At 38.9% G+C, this 21787-nt stretch overlaps 1 protein-coding gene and 1 long non-coding RNA gene across 2 annotated transcripts in view; one reads left to right on the top strand and one right to left on the bottom strand.

Moving 5' to 3' along the window:
* LOC134675956 (uncharacterized) overlaps positions 1-20129 on the bottom strand; it is a 178759-nt gene extending 158630 nt beyond the window's left edge. Inside the window, exon 1 of the long non-coding RNA XR_010099827.1 lies at positions 20120-20129. This is a non-coding gene — a long non-coding RNA (uncharacterized LOC134675956). The remainder of the gene's footprint in view (positions 1-20119) is intronic.
* The window catches only part of LOC134675845 (protein stum), a 90601-nt gene extending 68905 nt beyond the window's left edge, over positions 1-21696 (top strand). Inside the window, exons 5-11 of the mRNA XM_063534147.1 lie at positions 8038-8320; positions 9104-9312; positions 10109-10235; positions 18106-18232; positions 18715-18795; positions 19327-19440; positions 20415-21696. Coding sequence (XP_063390217.1) covers positions 8038-8320; positions 9104-9312; positions 10109-10235; positions 18106-18232; positions 18715-18795; positions 19327-19440; positions 20415-20503 — 1030 coding nt within the window. The 3' untranslated portion in view covers positions 20504-21696. The remainder of the gene's footprint in view (positions 1-8037; positions 8321-9103; positions 9313-10108; positions 10236-18105; positions 18233-18714; positions 18796-19326; positions 19441-20414) is intronic.
* Positions 21697-21787: the final 91 nt, after the last annotated feature.

Genomic DNA, 21787 nt, shown 5'->3' with positions numbered 1-21787 from the left:
TCAGGCATTGAATAATGTCAGATTTTTTTGTGAATAAAACTGAAAAAAAACGAAATTCTGTAATGTTCCCGAAAAAAAACATTGAAATTTTTCCGGAATGTTCATCTTTAGGTACAGTCACCACACGGGATTGTTATGCCATTTAAGGTTCTTGCTAAATAGTAAATTCTATAGCGTAAGCATTGAACAACCAATTTAACTAGGACCCTAACTGGCGCAACATTCGCGGAGCGTGATGGTACCTAGTCAGGATTGCACAAAAGATCCCTATGGATCGAAGTGTATCCGCAAGGGCCCCCGAAAACAAGATAAGATAAGATAAGATAAGACCTACTCAGGAGTCCTGAGTCAAGACTGAAGGCAAATAGGCCATTTAACATCATCTTTTTGTATTTTTTAAATCATACAGCAATATTAGAACTACGGCGTGCAAATGAGGCATTAATTATGTTTTTGTTAATCTGCGTTAACTAACAAGCTTTTTCTCGTAGACCAGGGGGCCGATTTTTGAAATTCGACCACTGGATTTCGTGTATTTTGTTAAATGATATCTCCACTACTAGGCGTTTAAATTCTACTAATAGAATTGAAATCGAGTGGTCAATACCACTAGATTCCAAAATTCGATCGCTCGTATTTCAAAAATTAGCATTTCGCCGTTTTCCACCGATTTTCGAGTGACGAAATCGAGTGATCGAAATTCAAAAATCGGCCCCCAGTTGAGTGTGTACTGTCTCTTCGTTATCGTTTTTTCCGGATTGATATTTTTACCATTCGCAATTTTTCCCATTTTAATTTTTCTCGATAGCTTCCTTTTCCGAAATCATATTTAACCATTTTAACTGATTTTCGGTCCTACAGATGAACGTTAATAAAAATCTTGGTCAGCAACTTCATGTGTCCAGAGTCGGACCAAGAAAAGTCTGCAGCGGATTTGATAGCCCACGCAGTGAAAGTATTATTTATACGTCATAATTTCATAGAAGTTTGACTTTTAAAATAACACTTGCACTGCGTGGGCTATCAAATCCGCTGCAGACTTTTCTTGGTCTGACTCTACAAACCTGGCGTGTGTGGCCTCTCGCTATGATCCGATACTTATGCTGTACGATCTTTCATTGAAGTAGCTGTACTGCACACCACCACCACTGTCACTCACTCCTGTGTGTGTGTGTGTGTGTGGTGTGTGTGTAGCGCACCAGCGACGCTATCAGCTGTAGCATAGCAGTCGCTGTAGCCGAAAACGGCTAGGAGGTGAGATGATGATGAGCTGTACTGACCAGTGGCGGATTTGCAGTCTTTGCCGCCCTAGGCCTCAGGCCCTGTAGCCGCCTCTTTCGCAACACCCATCATATTAACTAGATACATTTGAGTTATTTCTTGTTTAGTCACAATTTGCCGCCCCTAATATCTTGCCGCCCTAGGCCCGCGCCTACTAGGCCTTAGGGCAAATCCGTCACTTAATATTGACCACGCTAACTTCTTGCCAGTATAGTATAACAATAAATGCATAAATACATAATATTTTATGGGAGTGCTATACTTGATGTAGCTTTCGGCAGGAAAACTTGCGTGGTCCGACTCATTTCCTGTACAGTCAGCAGCAGAAGTTGCAAAGCGGGCGAGGTGTTCAAAATGATCTTGACGCGACTTTATTTTTAAGCGATTTTTTTTTTTTTTTTTATACATGGGTTTACTCATGGCCACAGACTAGCCGAGGCGTAGACGTGGCCTACGATGGAGCGAGCTCGCCCAGAAGGTGCCTGTTCACTCTTGATTTGAAGGTTGCCGGGTTATAAGAGCACGGAAATATAGACGCCGGCAAGGAATTCCATTCCTTGGCAGTGCGCATAAGGAAAGTAGAAGCAAAGCGCTTAGTGCGAATTGGCGGAATATCTACCAAGTAAGGATGGAAACCGGCCGTGCGTCTAAAAGTCCGATGGTAGAATGGGGACGGTGGAATGAGCTCGTGTAGCTCTTGAGCACACTCCCCGAAGTGCAACCTGTAGAATACCGACAGGCTGGCGACGAATAAGAGCGTGTCAAGGTAATTTTGAACAAATCGTCCGCTTAGCAAGTTCTGCTGCTGACTGTACCACCGTCGTCACAACTGTCCATTTGTAAACCTTATTACAACGACATAAGGTCTACCACATATCGGTTAAGTTGCTGTTAGTTGGGGGCAGTGCCGTGACCGCAACGCATTTACATATCGCCCTGCCAATGGTCAGGGGGCCTACCACGAACCACGTTCCTGCCTCCCTGTCACACTTACGTACGAATTTAAAAGTGCGACAGAGAGGCAACACGTCGAACGTGGTACGCGGTAGACCCTCAGGGCTGACGCATTCGTAAGAAAACGTAGCGTTACCACAATCGACTGAACACGTTTTATCTAACTCTTTCTAACTAAAGCAGTGTAATACATTTAAATAAAGAAAAAAAATTATACATATTTGGAATCTGACACAATAATGAACAAAAAAGTCCAAAAAATAAATTAACTAAGTGTATCAGCATAAAGACCGAGGCCCAGCATAGGCCCCGCAACGCGTAAAGCCGTAACTTCCACTGGATACGGCTTTTATGCGTGGTGGAAACTTGGGAGGTAACGTTTTATTAGATACGGAAGTGGTCCTTCGAGCCGGATAACATTGTAGTAAGCTCAAAGCCTGCAAAATAATGCCTTCGTATTGTTGTATATTTTCGAATTTGATGCAACTGAATTCGAGTTGAATTGTACTTATTCGGACACCGCAAGTGTCAATACGGCTGCCTAATTTCCTTTTAGCGTTTATAGTTATTCGCAACATGTCGAGTATCTGAAGTTACATTAGCAAGGAAATTATCGACCCAAATTACTTATTAGATTAAAAATTATAATGTAAAAGTTCTCGGTATCAGCTCAGCCCCATTGTGCTGATATATTTTCAATTTCCGCTGCGTACCTGTATGGAGGCCGTTCTGCCGGATTTCCCGCGCTCTAGTTTAGGTCCCATGCTGGGTCATCTTTTTGCGCACCTACCTATACAATACTAGGCGTGCCTGCAGCTTCACCTGCGTATTATTCGGTCTATCGGGTCTGTTTTATGTAAGGGGCACAGAGAATCTTGGTCTTCCTTAATTTAGGAAGTGGAATAAAAGAAGAAAGCTTTGTCAATCGGGTAGGCCGGTCGAAGTATTTAGCAGATGGCGCTAGCATAGATTGCCCTGTCAATCCCTAGAATTTTGTCAACATTTTTTATGGATTTTTATGCCCTGGATTCTAGCCCTTTAAGCCAAATTTCTTAGAACTAAACTAGTGAAAGGGGCAAGCTATGATGGCGCCGTCTATGCTAATCTTTGACAGTTGCCAACTCCATTTATTTCTAAAGTATTAAGGGTCAGTTGCACCAACTGAGCCGGGAACTGAGGGAACTATAAAACTTTCCATACAATTAAAAAAATTGCGAACATTTTAACGGTGCTAGACGGTTTGTTAGGTTTATATTGTCGCTAAGCTGCCATGATAAATTGCCATTTATAATTATTAACAAAGTCTGTATCTGGTTCGTAGGACCATGTATATAATTTGAAAATCTATTTTAATGTTTTTAATTTTACGATCTCAATAACAGTCTACCTGCAGACTGTAGACCCACAATTACTCTTATTGTTCGTTTACTCGTTTGTGAGTGTGAGTCATAATCTTAATCTGGTCTATATATACAATTAAAATGTCTGTCCGAGTGTCACGCAGACCATGTGGAAGACGTTTAATAAAAGTAATTAAAACTTCATAATACGCAGAAACTCCTTTGTTATTCCTAACGACCATATAAAACATATAATTTAAATAATCAACTATGGACGTAATAAACAACAAAATTTCTTTTTAATTCACCCGCAAAGAAAGTGGTTAATGCAAAGTCTCGACCAGTTATAATCTCGAGCAGCACGCAAGACTACACGTAACTTGGCACTCAATACAACCCTTAAAGAAATCGGGCAAGCAGTCCGCCTTCGAACGGCGAACACCCCGCCCGCGCGATGGGCGCCATCTTGGAAGAAAATAAAAACGCTTGCAATAATAAAACGCAATGACACGTGCCGCATCACCATTCGCGCGCATTTTAAAAAGTCAAAACGTCAACTAGTGCTTGCAAAATGATAACGTTTCCGATTAGTGATGTGATTCAATCGGTTATAAAGTGAATATGATACACAATAGGACTGTCTACATTTTGCCAAATGAACTACTGCCAAAGCGGTATGGCAATGATAACGGGTAATTTTTAAATCATGTGTAGTTTTTCTGAATACATTAACAGTTGCGGGTCAACTTAGTCATAAAGCTGACCTTAATAATATATAAATGGCACACATAACGTGTAATGTGGAATTCTTAGTAGGTAATTTTAATACAAATACCGTGACCTAAACGCAAAGGCAGCTTGGATTTGTATAATGAGCCATGTCACCATTCTTTTGAGACCTTATAGTAATAACAATTAATAAAGGGCATACTTTCATTTCTTTGTTTTTTTGTCTTGTCTTATCATTGGCTGTTTTTAACGAGCAATAAACTTGACTGTATTAATTGACGCATCAAGTAACTGCTCATTAGTGAATATAGTGGTCTCGCTCACGCAACTGTATCGTGGAAACGTGACTAAGTAATTATATGGTCCTTCGAGCCGGATCAACACGCAATAGAAATTAAAAAGGGCAACATTTCACAGACATCTCAAAGTGACCTGTTTTCTTTGCTCTTGAGAGTACAGACATATACAGTCTACAACGCACACTTAAGACTCATGTGACAGATTTAGGGCTCATTTAGACGACGCGCGAACTCGCGTGTGAGTTTAGTTACATTGAGGACTATTAAGGTTACATCTTATTTAGCCGACAGATTAAGTATCTATCGCAATGTAATGAAATTCGTGCGAGTTTTCGCACTGTCCAAATGAGACTTTAACTACAATTCAGAAAAATAACATGAATAAAGGTAGACCAAGCTACGTTACAGCGACTTTGATAGCCCAGACTGTGCGTGCAAGTGTGCAGGTGTTATTAAAATGTCGTAACTTCATAGAAGTTTGACATTTAAAATAACACTTGCACAGTCTGGGCTATCATCGCTGCCATATTAGCTTGGTCTAACTCTAACAGATTTCGCATGTATACTCGGGCAAGCCAGCCTTTTCAGTCGAAAAAGGCGGCAAATTTGTCAAATACAGACGCAAAGGACCGATCTGCCATAAAAATTTTGAATTTCGCGCCATTTTCGACTAGTAAAGTTGGCTTGCCAGAGTACAACTACAATTCAGAAAAAAAACATGAATACATTGATTCATTCGAACCGATTGCAGAATAATAAGAACTAAAGAATGGCATTTGTTTTCCAAATTCTAGTTACCCCGGCCAATCCACGCTGCAAAGGTAAACGGAAGCTCGCATGTCGACGTTCTGAATGCGATACACGAATGCACAAACTATACTAACTACACTACTTAGGGCTTTATACACAATCCATCTTGCTGTAGGATTGACAGCGACAGAGCTATTTGTAAGAATAAAAAAAACTTTTGAACGCTTTAAGACGACTACAGTTTTATTCGTAAAAAATCTCCTCTTTTACAAAGTTAGTTAAAATCTAACCTATGTTTCTCGCCGTATAAAAACAAATTCAAATTTAAAATACATATATTTTTCAGTAAATCAATACTACAAGAGAGGCTGTACAGTGATCCCCTAGGCTCAGCCTGTATCGTGGGGATCTTAGCGAAATACAGAGCGGCTACCGCAAAAACCGAAATTCGCAAATTGCGGGGATCTTTCTCTTTTACTCCAATGAAGGCGTAATTAGAATGACAGAGAAAAATTGCCGCAATTTTCGAATGTCGATTTTCGCGGTTATAGCCCAGAGTACCGATATGTCGCTAATATTTTAACAGAATATACAGGGTGTCCCAAGAAGTAGTGATATACTGAAGCTGGGAGGTAGAGGACCTAGAGGGCTATCTGAATCACCCCCATGTATGTTCCGCGATTTTTCGTATTTTCGGAGTTATGTTTTTTTTAAATTTTTCACCTATCGCCGAGTACGGTGAGATTTTTATTCATGGTGACGTGAATTATTGCGGTAGATGCTTGATTTTTTTTGTGTGCTAAGCTGATAGATAGGCCAATTCAGTATGGTAACATTTACTATCGTTAGATCTTTGAATGGAATTAAAAAAATAATTAATGCCAAGAAAGATAAAATTACCCAGCACACAAAAAAAATCAAGCATCTACCGCAATAATTCACGTCACCATAAATAAAAATCTCATCGTACTCGGCGATAGGTGAAAAATTAAAAAAAAACTCATAACTCCGAAAATACGAAAAATCGCGGAACATACATGGGGGTGATACAGATAGCCCTCTAGGTCCTCTACCTCCCAGCTTCAGTATATCACTACTTCTTGGGACACCCTGTATGTATTAGATTAACATTCTTTGAAGCTACGGAATACTCGATACAAACATACCAACATATATGCTAAAGTCATCCGTCCTTCCCGTAGTCGGTCGTTGGTCTTTTTGTTTTTTGTTTATTATTGTCATCCAAAATAATTATGTGTCTCCTGCAGTAAGATGGATCGGAATTAAGTCCAATAACTAAAGTAAGAATGGTGAACAAAAAGAATTTCGTATACTGACCCGCCATTTCCTATCTCTGTCGCACGGCATAATTAAAATTGCTGTCTCAACGATGATGCCAGTGGTCAATACCACTGGGCGAGAGGGACTGCAATATAACTATATCGATTATGAGCGACTACGCGTGCGATAGAGATAGAAAGTGCCGGGTCAATGTACTTAGCGAACATATTCTCACTTACACCTCTACATAAATACTGGCATGGAGAATGAAACCTTTTACGATATAGTTTTACACCCATAATCAACATACAAAGATTACCGTAGTGATATCACTTTGAGTTCATATAAATGAAGATGACAAAGCATGATTTAAATAAAAACTTAAATTATTGGCATGATTTATACTAAGTTTAAATAGAAATAAAAAATAATCAAATAGTATGTTATATCTACCCGTAAATATTGTATTTGCAAATGGTTTGGTAGTAGCTAAGTTTATGTGTGTCGCGTTTGAATATTTGGTGACGGCAACGGAAATTACGTAGCACTGACGTCAAATTGCCATTCAGATTGTTATAATGCCTATAATGGCTTTCGATAAAAGGCTGATTTAAAGCTTTTTTGGTACAACCTTCAGCGTTCGGTATGTTATGAAAATGTAGCATATGAAAGTTTAGCTTAGCATAGCACTCATAGCAGTAGGTATTACCTACTAAAATAGCAGAACATTAGAAATTAAAGTTTTAGACTTAGTATTCAATTTACGTTAATTTCAGATTAATGGCAGATATATGTGATGTAGGTAGTAATAGTTATAGGTAGTAGTTTGATATACCTACTAACAATCATCATCATCATCTCAGCCATAAGATGTCCACTGCTGAACATAGGCCTCCCCCTTGGACCTCCATTCGTACCGGTTGGAAGCGACCCGCATCCAGCGTCTTCCGGCGACCTAAACAAGGTCGTCAGTCCATCTTGTCTACTAACAATAATAACAATCATCATATTACCTGCATATAGTATAGTGGTCGGATTGCTAATCTCATTTCAATTAACTGTAGCGTAACTCAGCGTCTTACAGGTCAAATCCGATCTGAGATGTCCGTTTACGTCGTGTAAAAAACCGGACAAGTGCGAGTCGGACTCACCCACCGATCGTTCCGTACTTTTTAGTATTTGTATAACGGCACCAGAAATACATCATCTGTGAAAATTTCAACTGCCGACCGACAGACGGACAGCGAAGTCTTTGTGTTCCGTAAAAAAAAGAAAGGAATCGAAAAATTTGCACGGGTCTGGCAAGCTTCGGCATCTCAGCTAGAACGATCAGACCTATATTCCGTAAGATCGAATCTTGCCCTAATTATTACCCAGTAATTTAAAAAAAGCATCATTTACAGATTCCCCCAAAGCACGAGCACCACACCGAAACCCCCCGCGCGCGCACACCGCCAGTCAAAAGAGGAGGACAAACCCAAAGATGCCCCGAAGAAGCCCACCATCGGGTCCCGTCTCATCGGGAAATGCAGGCAGTGCTGCCCTTGCTGCGGCAAGCCGAAGGTTGATGATGATGAAGTCAAGAACGTGGAGGAGGGGAAAGGGGTTATGAGTAAGCTGAACTGCTGTAAGAGGAAGAAGGAGGAAGAGCAGAGGATCAGGGACGTGGAGAGAGCGGCGGGGAAAGTGAGTTCATATTTAATGCAGAGTTACACATGTTTACAGAGTTAAAAAGTCCAACAACCCAAGTATAAAGGAGGGCTTCGATAGATAAGAGTGGAAAATTAATAACACAAGCAGTTGACTTGTTACTACAAGATTATTAGACGTAAAAAAACATAAAATTGTCAAATATACTTCAGTATTTAAAAATGGAATAGTAGAAAAAGAACTTGATACTACAGTCCTTTTTTTAGCATTAGAAAGAACTTCGCAGAAGTAAGCTTGTGGTTCCAAATCCGGCACTTTTAGCGGTAATAATTTGAAGTAAATTATATGTATTGACCATGCTACATTAGATAATTCAATAATTATTAACAATTAAAGAGTGATAAAAACTGCATGCTTGCTTCTGTGGAGTTCTTTCTAATGCTAAAAAAAAACGAACTATAGACATAGACAATAAAGAAAATAGTATCAAAACCATATACAAAACACCCTTGACACCAAGTTACCTTGGTGCTTCTTCTTACTGATGTAATATGATCCTGATGCCATTGCTACTCTGATACTCTGATCACAATTTTGAAAATAGCTAGTCTAGTAAACGGGCGTCCAATCTTTAACACGCTGCGATTTTTTTTTGCATGTTGTAACTTTGTTAAATATATTTTCCTGGAATCAGGTGCAATTGAAAAATTACGATAATTCATGTGGCTTAGTTCTGTTTTATCTCCTATCCTGCAAGAATATGTTTAGGACTCGTAAATTTTTATGATTAAGAAACTCACAACTGTCTACTGTCCTCAGGCGGCGATTGAATTCGAGAACGAAACGAAACGCAAACGCAAACTTCGCGACGTGATCTGCTGCTGTGGTCGGAGACGCGTCAGTGATAGCAGCATCTCTGGGGTCCCTTACAGCGTCAGCGAAGATGCGGCGCAAGCTGGGTGCTGCGGGAAAAGAAAACCGGTGGTGGAGCGCCGGGACAGCATACTTAGCGACCGACAGCCTGCCACGTGAGTATAAATATTCATTGCAAGTTTACGGACGGTAACACATTCGAGCGACACCGGCAGTTTCGGAGTTACGCTTGTGTACTGTGGACGCCAATAAAATTTGTTGTTTGTTTTGGGTAAGACTCTTGGATTGGTTTAAAAGGTTATCTGACTGACATTTGACAACTGTGATCTAGTATGAAGATATCGTCCTTTGACATTTCACATTTTATCCACGCGGGACGTTGTTGTCGCTTCGAACACCCACCAAACAATTACTCATTTTAAATGTTCACAAGGAACTAAAAACCAGCTAATACTAGCGACAAGCAACCCTTTGAAAAGTCATCACAGCTCTTCGCGTGACTTGTTGTCCCGCAACAACATGTTTTTCTATTTAAATACCACTGCTTTGTAAAAAATGAGAGATGACCGTGGCGTGACAAACGAGCGAAGTAGCCAGTTATATAAACAGTCCTTCTGGATTCTGTATTAATTGTTTTTTGAAAAAAAAACATTAAGGTCAAGTAATCAGAAGTCCTAAAATCGTCATAAATTGATTGATTCTAAAGTGGCGCCCAACACGGGACATAAAAAGTCCCATGTTGGGCGTCATGTTGTATGGCTTCCAATACAACTTGTATTTAATTATCCGGATCTGAATCCGGACCCAATGCATCTTTCATACTATTGGAATCCAGATGGCAAATCTGTATATCTCAATTTCAGGTCCACCTTTTCACTTAACAAGAAATTGATTTAACATTGTATGCTGCTATCAGTAAATCACATTTATCACGGTTGGTTACTGTAACAGTTGCTGCAACAACCGACTCTGCACGTGGCTGCGCGGGATGTGTCGGCGCCGCTCCGAGCCCTCCTTGAGCCGCAGGCCCAGCCTCTTCTCCAAGAACAAGAGCTTGTCCCCCACCCTGCCACCTGAGGTAAACATAACATATTTACCATTTCAGTTTAATGCAAAAAAGGCGAAAAAAGGCAAGTAGGACAGCGGACCTTGGCAAAGGCCGGGATAACGCTAGGTAGAAGAGAGATTCTAATGGACAAAGGCTTTCCCGCAGGATCCCTACAACGCTGGATCACCCTAGGTTCTTCTTTAGGAACAGGTCCCAGGTGGATGTAAAAGTAGGCATATCTCTTTCCGATGTCTTCGCAGTTTTGCACGATTCGGCACGGTCACTATAGATGTTATTCCTAACCGCCTTGGCATATAATGTAATGAAACATTTTTTGTATGAAATTGGGTAGGTAAAGTTTTTTGAAGATAGGCAAATTATATTTTTTCCCGATAGTATTCATTATAGCGATCACGGAAATGCAGCTCTTTTATTTTTATATCATTTTATTGATTAAATATAATTTTTTAAATGATCGATATGACGTTTGTGAGGTGAAATGGCAGACTCGAGTAATTAATTCCTTTGCGCGCAGTAAATGGGCCGAGATAGAAAAAAAATCGATGTCAACTGTCAGTGTCATTCTTGGAAAATAACTTGCAAATAATTGGAAAATAATGGTCGGACGAAACCACGGACGAAACATTTGTGTTTTCTTGTAATTGGATGTCGGTGTGATTTCTAGAATAAGTATTTTTAACGTCCCTAGCACGATCAACACGGATATTTTGATAATGATAACGATTGCTTTCGACTACTTGGCACTGCTTCTTGGAGAACACTTTCATTAACGCCTTTACCACGACTCTTGGACTGCTACACGAGTCATTTTGGATCTCAGTATCAACACAATAGATGGAGACGATCCCGGAAACGTTCGAATGGAAATAGAATATTACAGAGATGAACTCAAAAGTGCGTCGTACCGTCTTGTAGGAAGTACAGACGTTACTTTCCAAATTCAGCGTATTTGAGCACACCAAAGTCTTTAACAGCGATTCGGTGCCAAACTTTGAAGATATATTGGCCAAAATGGTAACTTATACGTTTGTGAGGACTATATAAACGTGATTGTTGTATTATACATACATGATGATTAAGATTGTAATAGTCTTATAACTAGGTCGTTATTCGCTATTATATATGGGCTCGGCAAGGTGTTCACAATATCTGAACACGCACGCCCTGATAATAGAGGCGTGTTCAGATATTTATGAGCACCCTAGCTGCACCAATATATCTGATGGCGACTGTACTTTAGAAAACTTATAATATAAATCCAAAATAATATAATATAAATCCAGTAAATTCCGTTTCGTTTTATTTTATAAATCCACAAATTATTATCCTTAAGCATTAACATTACAACAGTATATAGGATCACGCTGTGTGGCGTGCCCTTGAAGAGAGTTGAAAGGTTCAAATATGGTCAATATGGATAAGTATGTCTGTAGGGTAAATGTGCTTCACGTTGGGGCCTGTTTACATATTGATTAGTGTTGATTGCGGGTTTAATACATTTGCCACTATACACAAGTAGCAAGTGTATCAACTCGCAAAAATACTACATTTTTGCTTCCATTGAGGTATACATAGTAAGCACTATTCTCAAATTATGTGAGGAAATAAAACAAATTCAATTTAGTAAAGCGTATTTAATAGGGGTAAAGTGACGCGAATACAATTAAAAAAACAACGCATATTCTTAGTTTATATTAAATGTAGATGGCTTTTTAGTTTTCACTTGGTCACAGAAATACGCTAAAAACCACTTTCAGAGTAGGTGTTTCTTGCGTTTTGGCTGTCCTTGTGTCCTTCCACAGCATGAGCATGTCGTAAGTCCTGTTGTATTTGTCCCTGGACTTAGCAGGAAGCTAGTTATTCATTATTAAGTTTGCTTCTGCTTTCAAATGAGGCGGTGTGCCGTCTATTCCAGGTCGTTTTCGGCACTTCAACTCATTTTGTTTATTACGAGTATTAAAATAACAAGCGGTAACTTATTGAGTATTGCACAACGAATAAACTTTGCCGCCTTTTATTTGCATATTTTTTAAAATTATATTACCATAGATACTAAGCATACGGTACGCGCATGCGTCAATCCGCGCGCACCGCGCAGCGCCCTTTCGCGGTGCTAAAGCGGTATCCAGACGGGACTGATAAAATCGGTCGATTTGATCAGAAATGAAATTGGCGTCAATCTCCAATTTTAGATTTATGGTGATATTAGAGACATTTAAATTGAAAAAATGCCCCATAACGAAAATACTAGCCTCACAAATTGGTGTTCTTGTGTCCGCACCTCATTTTATCGGTCATTATCGGCGGTTGAATTCGGCGAGCCAAATTGGCGTTTGCGTCCGTACGTCCCGATTCGATCGGGCAATTTAATCAGATTGGCGAAAAATTGACTAATCTGGATACGCCTTAAGCAACATCGAGTTCACGATAATTTGACATATAATAATAATAGATTTTTAGCATAAGTTGCATTTCATAAAACTTAACCCAAATCATTTGTACATTTTCAAGTCAAAGATAAAGACATGTTGGTTTTAAAATTTTAATAAGTATAGACCATAACATTGTCATGATCTTGTAACATTGTTAAAATAAGAGAGTCTCCCATTTTCATTTTATTGCATTTTTTATAAAATGTCTTTAGATTCTCGGGATATCTTGGTCCTAATTCGATTGCTCTTTTTTATGGAAATAATTATATCCTTCAGATTCACAGGATGCGCGAGGCTTAGCCGAATAACACTGCAAGGAAGTATGTCATGGCTCAATGGTTCTAATTAGCCATCAGTATAATACCGCCAATGAATGTTTACATCCACCTGAAAATAAGAACAACATTCATAAAATGAGGATAACCACACAAAACTAACAGATGGTTGAAATTGTTAGAAAAAATTAGACCGATTTCTTGTTTACGAACTTAACAGCTCATGGCAATTTAATAATAAAAATCAAAACACAAGTGAAGATAGTTTTATGTACCTATGTATTTCACGGATACGTACTCCTGTACGGCCATTGCTCCTCTAATTCAACGGCATTGTGCTTATCACTGTTATGATAATAATTTCAAATTTGTAGAATCTGCTCGCAATCTCGTATGAATTCGCTTATTTTTCTTGCAAAACTCTGTCCAAGGGTCAGCGCAGGGGCCGTCGTGTAGGGGTGGGGAAGAAAACGTTGTCCAATAATTATGCAGTGCCAAGTTATCGAAAGTAAATTCAATCTTTGTCCTAATACGCGCAGATGTCGTGGGGAATCAGAAGTCCGTGGGTCGTGCTGAGATCGTCGAAAATCTCAATGATAACATTAATAGCAATTCGCAAGGTAACATGAGGCTTGTCCGTTATTTTTCGGGAATGCGAGCTAAGTGACACTGACAGTTGACATCGTTTTTTTTTTCTATCTCGTACCATTTACGACGCGCAAAGGAATTATTGGGATCTGCCATTCCACCTCACAAACGTCATATCAATCATTTAAAAAATTATATTTAATCAATAAAATGAAATAAAAATAAAAGAGCTGCATTTCCGTGATTGCTGTAATGAATACTATCGGAAAAAAATATAATTTGCCTATCTTCAAAAAACTTTACCTACCCAATTGTACTCGGCCGTTCACCTACTGTGGTCGCCGAAACATGTTGTCATTCAACAGACATTATTTTCATGCGGCGAATATCCTTAGGTAAATTTAACTTACTGAAAAATTGCTTTATGAGAATCCTATTCTAAGGGCCACTTGCACCATTCAATAACCCGGGGTTAACCGGTTAAACCTGTAGTTGCCATAGTTACCGTACAATTTGACACTGGGTTAACGGTTTAACCGATTAACCCCGGGTTAGTGGGATGGTCGAGTGGCGTAGTCGTTGGAGCGTCACAACTTTTGACATTATCGACAACAATACCTTCACCATTAACGGCTTTAACCACGGAGACAGCACCTTGAACGGACTTCCAAAAAAACAGTAAACCCTCCGCCGGCTGACCTTAGCAGGCGACATTTCCAAGTAAATCATTGACCCTCGCATAATGTGGCGGCCAGTTGACACGCGAGCGAAGTCATTCTGTAGTCGCAATGGATATCGATATTGACATTCGTTGACACTAGACAAGTTTAATTGCTATTAAGTTTTTTTATTATCGTTAAAATTTAATAGATAAAATTAGAAAACAGTTCACTGGTTCCCTCAGATCCCTCACTAATGAAACTAGCTTTAAGATGAAGTAATAATTTAGTTTTTGGGACTATTAGGCGTGTAGTATTTCAAACCAGATAGAGACAATTTAAAATAGATAGCGAAAAAAATTTGCGCCTACTTTGTACTGTTAGAAAATCATGGCAATAAAGAGTTCTTCAGTAATTAAAACTTGTAGCTACCTCACTGGCTCCTGAAGAAAATTATTTAAATATGATGCAACATTCGTGACACAAAGTAATAATAATTATTGTACGGTCTACGTCAAATATGATGTTTACGTTTTATTGCCTTATACAAAAGAGTAAGGTGCAAAAGTGTAAACATATCTTTGGCGTCGACTGTACAAGTAATACCCCCACCGTTTACAGAAAACTATAAGGATTAATAAACTTGGTGTTTTATTCTTATTACATATTCTTTTCTATTTTTAAAAAGCTATGTCAAACTTGATAACATTCAAAGTAGAGTTAGACCCAAGCTATGTTAGCACTTATAAGCAAATGTTCTTATTTAATATACACATTTTTACACAGGGAATCATTCCTAAAATATGGCGCCCAACATGGGACTTATTGTTAGTACCTATAGTTATTTATCACACAACTACTTGGTCCGCAAACTTTTTGATGCATTACCACAGATAACGCCTGGCTGGTTGAGTTGCGTTTCGTTGCTGCACAATGTCAACTGGGTGTCGCGTGCGGTGCCGCCTTTTTTCTTGCCGCGATTCGGATCTTCCGCATACATTAAAAATGTTAAGTGGAAAACGAATGGAATAGGAGAGTTGGGGCGTGATTCCTTTACTCGCTTTTCTTTCTTTTTAAAGTGAGGCAAGATTTTTTAACCATAATTAAACCGAGTCAGAAGTAACGACAGACAGATCTATGAGGTTCATACATTTCGCCTTCACCAAGAAATATGTGTAGTATTCAGTAATTTAAACATTATCATCATACAGGGTGGAAAGATAAGTCGGGCCCTGGAGGGAAACTACCTTAAATCCTTAAGCTGGCTCATTTTACTTAAAGGAGACATTCCTTTATTTTTTAAAAGAAACAAAACTGCATTCAAAGTATTTCTCTTTTTTTTCTTCAATTTGGCTTGTCTAAAAAAATCTTAAGTAGGTACTAACAGAATTTATTGATATTTTGTACGACAGACGAGTGTAAGACCTAATGTTTCTTGGAGAAATGTTATCACTAACATTAACTGTATCGACTAGTAGAATAAAATTGCGAGTTTTTATTTTTTGGATTTTTTAGTCGGATCGAGTCCCGGGCGAGGCAAGCGAGTTTTAGAAAATATTTGAATGCAGTTTTGTTTCTTTTTAAAAATAAAGGAACGTCTCCTTTAAGTAAAATGAGCCAGCTTAAGGATTTAAGGTAGTTTCCCTCCAGGGCCCGACTTATCTTTCCACCCTGTATAGAAAGGGATGACGGGGTTAAAAGTTTAACTCCTATATTGCCGTTAGATACATTACTAGAAATTGTACAGTCCCTTGTCTTTGCATGTTTGTCAGTTTTCGAGACCAAAAATTACCTACACAGGCCTACCTACTCTTATAATTATATCTTTTTATCGAGAACTTATGGAACACTAAAAGTACTTGTTTGTAAATATTATAGTTACTACGACTTTGACGCTTCTATATTCGCAATAAAAGATACTGGGTTACCCACAAGGTTGTTCAACAGTTCGATATTCAATCAAACATATTATCGAAATGAAGTTAAAGGACTACTACTAAAACTAAGTCAGTCTGTGGCCTACGACAGTGCGAAATAGTATAAACCGCAAAGCATTCCAATATATTTAAATGTTGTGGAAATTTATTGACTTTTAAACTCACCGGAGCCTTCGCGACTTCATCAGATTCCTAAATGAATTACATTTACGAGTACAAACTACAAAATGATAAAACTATTTTTTCGAACTTTGTTGCTAATGTAAAGCTCGTATGGCCAAACTGGGTTAAAATAAAGAAAGCTAACTAAACTACCAGATAAAATCATCACACTAATATCTATGTAAGGTGTATTCGGTTAATACCGAATGTCGGATAATTCCGAAATTCAGATGAAAATCACCCTTAATTCCATCATAATAAAAGTCTCATTTCGCAATTATCCGACAGTTTTCGACATTCGGAATTACCCGAGTAAACCTTACCTAATATAATAACAAACGTGAAACGCACAAATTAAGTTAAATTGATTGTGTCCGACCGTCATCCGAGTGACATTACCATTCACCATCTTTCTCCAATTTTTTTTATTAAGTAAACCTGGTTCTATAATCGTGGGTCAAAATCTTACTCGTGCTGTATAAAACAAAAAAAAATCTCAAAATAATGAAAATTACTGACTGATAAAAAGTGTCCGAGATCTTTATCAAATATTACTGGTTAATCGTACGCTACATTTTAAAAGTCCTTCAAAAAGTCATCACTCATCATGTCGACTCTTATGCCCGTGACTCCGGTGCCGTCTCCGCAGCCCCGGAGATCATCGAGGGCTCCGTCGAGGGCTCGGGTCCTGCTCATGATGGATGCTATGAAAGCTGACATCGATTTGGACGAAGACTTGGATGTGGGTATTGACATTTCGACTGGAATGGAATGCTCTCTTGGATTAAAATATTTATTTATCCAGTTTACAAAAAACGAATGAGTAAGCGCACTAATATGAAACTTATAATAACAAATTTTGATGCTGAATTTCTAACCTATGTCATTTGCTTTCGCATTTGCTTTTGTCATGTCGCGGGAGTCCGCTGGATGCGGGTGGCGCAAGACCGGTCATTGTGGCACTCTTTGGGGGAGGCCTATGTCTAGCAGTGGACGTCCTCTGGCTGATATGATGATGATGATTTGTTTTGGAAGCAGATTCTCGACGTCTGTTTCACGTGTATCCTTCAGTATTGTGGAAATTATTCTAATGGATTATGATTAAGCTTATCAGTAACACCAGTGTCTTATGTACTAGAATGGTAGAAAACTGATGGTGGAATAAAATCGATCTATAGGTATATGTATAGTGTGTAGCTTTCAAATAGAGCTCGACGGCTAATCCTATTGTCTATTGTTAAATAAAACCGCTCGTGCCACGTGCCACAACCACCTGCATAAAAAATACGTACTTCGGTTACTGAGTGAGTGAGTGGTGATTAGCCGTCGAGATCTATTCGAAAGCTACACACTATACCTTCTCTCTTCTCTCTAATAATAATGTAATGTATGCTTTTTATAATGTGTTTATATATTTTTTTTTATTGTTTTGTAAGTGTTTTTATATTTTACTTTTATATTCATATTATATAAATAATAAATAAATATTATAGGACATTCTTACACAGATTGACTAAGCCCCACGGTAAGCTCAAGAAGGCTTGTGTTGTGGGTACTCAGACAACGATATATTATATAATACACAAATACTTAAATACATAGAAAACACCCATGACTCAGGAACAAATATCTGTATCATCATACAAATAAATGCCCTTACTGGGATTCGAACCCAGGACCATCGGCTTCGCAGGCAGGGTCACTACCCACTAGGCCAGACCAGTCGTCATTATAATTAACCATTATAATTAACCTAACTTAAGAAGAAAAATAAATAAAGTGAATGTAATGTAGAACTATTATATTAATTTGACATGTTTTTCCAGGATACTCGAAAAAAGCTTGACCCCTCACTAGTGGAGCACGCAAGCATGATGCGTGCTGCAATCCCAGTGCTCCCTATCGTATTGGCCTATTGGTGCCTTTTCTGCAACGTGGTCGTGCCTGGATTGGGTGAGTCTTCTACTTTATCATACATACGTTTATAGACAATGAAACTGAACCCCTCACTGCTGGAACACACAAGCATGATGCGGTCCTGCTGGTGTCTTTTCTGCAACGTGTTCGTGCCTGGATTGGGTAAGTCGGTTTTTTATGAATGGCATAGATTCTAACCCTTTCTAACCCCTGACCGCTTGGATTACTAACCTTCGTACATTTTGACAAGGTTCACGAAGACGCGCAGCGCACGATAGGCGTTGCGGTCAAACGGTTAAAGCAAAAAGCTCAACTGCAAACTGTAGAACTAAATATATTGAACGATGAACGCGCAATAATGTGATCCTGCAATGGCTGTTTACATAAAAAATCATCAAAGAAAATGAGCTCACTATAAATTAAACTAGTTCCATCTATTAACGAACAGAAAAACTAAATAGTTATGCCTTGTTTATTTTTTTTTTAATTATTTAGCTTAACTAATGTTCGTGTTACAGGGACGGTGTTCAGCGGGATGTTCTGCCTGTGCTTCGGCATACCCAGGTTCGGGGTTCACGACGGCGCCAAACACAGGATAGGTGAGCAAGGCATAAGTCATAAACCATTTATTTGCTTGAAAAGGGTAGGTACAGTTAGAGTCGGACCAAGAAAAGGTGTTATTTTAAACGTCAAACTTCTATGAAATTAGTAGTATATAAATGACACTTGCACTGCGTGTGCTATCAAAAACGTTGCAAACTTCTCTTGGTCTAACTCTGGGGCTATCGCGAACATACTCGTATTCGACCGTTCGTTCATCTCTTCGTTCGATCGATATGGCAATAAAAGATACCAAGATAAGACGTTTTGTTGCTGCTTTATCTCTGGGAAGCCAACTTTTTCAGTAAAAAAAGACGTAAAATTTTAAATTTGAATGAGTAGATTAATCTTTCGCGCCTACATTTTTAACATTTGCCGCCTTTTCCTACTAAATAAGCTGGCTTGCCACCCTTAGCTTTCGTCGCTATTTTTAAATTCAGAACTAGCAACACTGCTGATGCAACTGGCAGAAATCCCAAGATACCATATTCATATCAGTATTACCAACGTTAATAAATGAATGACTTCAGGTTCGTTCGTGATCAACTTGTTGGTGGGTGCTGGGCAGCTGTTCACGGTGCTCTTCTGCCTGGTGGGGTGGGGCTGGTCCATTTGGTGGGGAGTCATCATGCTCAGAGTTTCCCGTGAGTATTACCATAGTGACTCAGTGACCTGTAGACCTCGCGAGTTTTAATATCTTTACATAGGTAACTTGGCGGCAGGCTGCTGGTACTGACTGGTACGTTCTATCTGTTAGGGTGCGGCCCCGTGACTCTGTGAGCTGTAGGCCCCGCGAGTCTATCTTTGCCTAGGTAGCTTGGCGGCAGCCCCGTGACTCGGTATATGATACGAGTATACCATAAACAACTGACCTTATTGATCCGTGCAAAGTGAAAGAAGACTCTGTGATTTAAATAAGTGTCACTAGATGATGCTGATATTGCTGATGTGACGCGATCTGGCTCTAGACTTTTGCAAATTATTTCATTATTTTAGTGGCACTATGCCAATGATCCCACAGTTAAAACAATAGTTATTAAAAGTACATTAATTGAAATAGCTGTGTATAGAGGGCAGCAAAGCAAAAGAGCCCCCTGTTCATTGGCACGTAATGTAAATGTGAAGATTTCGATTTAGGCCACAAGATCACAGACCCCTCCAACGCGGTCCCCATTGTAGCGCTGCTGTCATAGAACAAGAACGAGAGCGATAATCGTTTCTTCGTTACTCGCATCCATAGGCCTAGTATTACATAGATGAGCTATACACGTCCCTCCGCGAGGGACAAAACATACGCAAAGCGACAATAGGTATTAAAAACACGTTTTAACATTCCTGACAACATACCAAAAACAATCTACGTAATTCGGTCGGGTTATTTGTTGCCCATTATAAACCATACTAAATTTTTGGTGGGGAACAAACAAAAAGTGAGACTGTGACAAGGACAAGCAATAATACCGCTTTCTCTGCTACTCCTACTGAAATTTCTCAAATTTCCATAAGTGCATCTCGTTCGGTCATTTGGCCCCTCCCCCGTGTCATCTCTATATTATTGTACCTCTATGCTCGCATCACTTGTGTTTGTGTTTGATCGTCAGTTGTTTTTTCTTTTCAGGTAAATACCGGAAGTTGAAAGCGGAGGCGGCGGAGGAAGAGGCCGAGGCGCCGCCGGTGACTGCCAACAACCACACGGCGCAGGCTTAACTAAAAACACCTTTGTTGTAATTGTCACTAACTTTGTTAGTAACTATACCAACTCATTGCCCCAGTTAAATTGCAGCCTGTGGCATTTTGCCAACTTTGTCGCCCTATCTAGGTTCCCTAGGAGCCCTAGGGGTATAAGTATGTATAATTACCGTTGATTAATCATTCGTCTGAACATACCTACTAAATATGAACGCGCGACAGAGGCTCACTACTGTACCAAACGAGCTATAAAAGCGTATACCCGAATGCGATCTAAAAGAAGTAGCCTATGTTGAAGAATCTAAAGATAGAGTTGCAAAAACATGGAAAAGAGTAAACTTAAAAGATGTATCGCCGACCAAATTTGGCTGTCGGCTAAACATTTGAATTTTAAAATAAATCGAACATTCCCTTTTAATTGGGACAAAATAAATCTTGTAGAAATCTGCTGGTCAGACACTTATTATCGCATAATAGCGATAGCTGTTTTGTAAAATCAAAACTTCCATTAAAGTTTTCCCGGCCATTTTGTGGTCTTTTTAATGCATCGTAGAAAAGCACAAAAAAGCCCCAAGTGCTAAAGTATTATACACGTATAATTAAGATAGATTAAACTTTTGTATCTGACCAATTAACATTTTTGAATCTACCTATACCTGCCGCCAATATATTTGGACAAGTACCTACGCAAACTTAGGTAGGTACATAATTTACAATGGGGTTGGTATAGGTTTTACCCATCTCTGGTTTTGGTCTATGAAATGTGGCTTAAAAGGCTAGTATCCAGGTCATAACGTCCAAAAAACCAAGAGGTTGAAACAATTCTAGGGAGGAACTGTCATTTAAACCTATGCTGCCACCATCTGTAAAATACTTCGACCGGCTAGCCTCATAAAAGACCGGTAACGTGCATGTGACACCTGTAGTAACTTCATAAGCCTTACTTGGAGGCAGTACGTTATTTAAAAAAATATACGCCCAACAGTATTTACAAAAAAAAACAAAGTTGTTTATTACAGTTTTGGCCAAATGTATTGGTGGATACTTTATAGGTACACGTCTATCATATGTAGCGGACAAGTAATGTAGCAATTTTTTAATTATTTTCTTATTATGCGTAAATTACTGACAATAAGGGATCAACCCTTCATATAACGACAATGTATTTGTATCAAAAAAGGGAAATAAAAAAGGTGACCCACTTTCTAATAATTTCAAAATATGAGTTTATTTCACTCGTTAATGAAAGTATGGAAGTAACAAGTTTAAAAAATATATCGAAAAATGGGTCACTTTTTATAT

The sequence above is a fragment of the Cydia fagiglandana genome, chromosome 23 (assembly GCF_963556715.1).
Source record: "Cydia fagiglandana chromosome 23, ilCydFagi1.1, whole genome shotgun sequence".
NCBI classification, from domain to species: Eukaryota; Metazoa; Arthropoda; class Insecta; order Lepidoptera; family Tortricidae; genus Cydia; species Cydia fagiglandana.
Note: the sequence above shows the minus strand (reverse complement) of the source record. Positions and strands in the feature narration are given on the sequence as shown.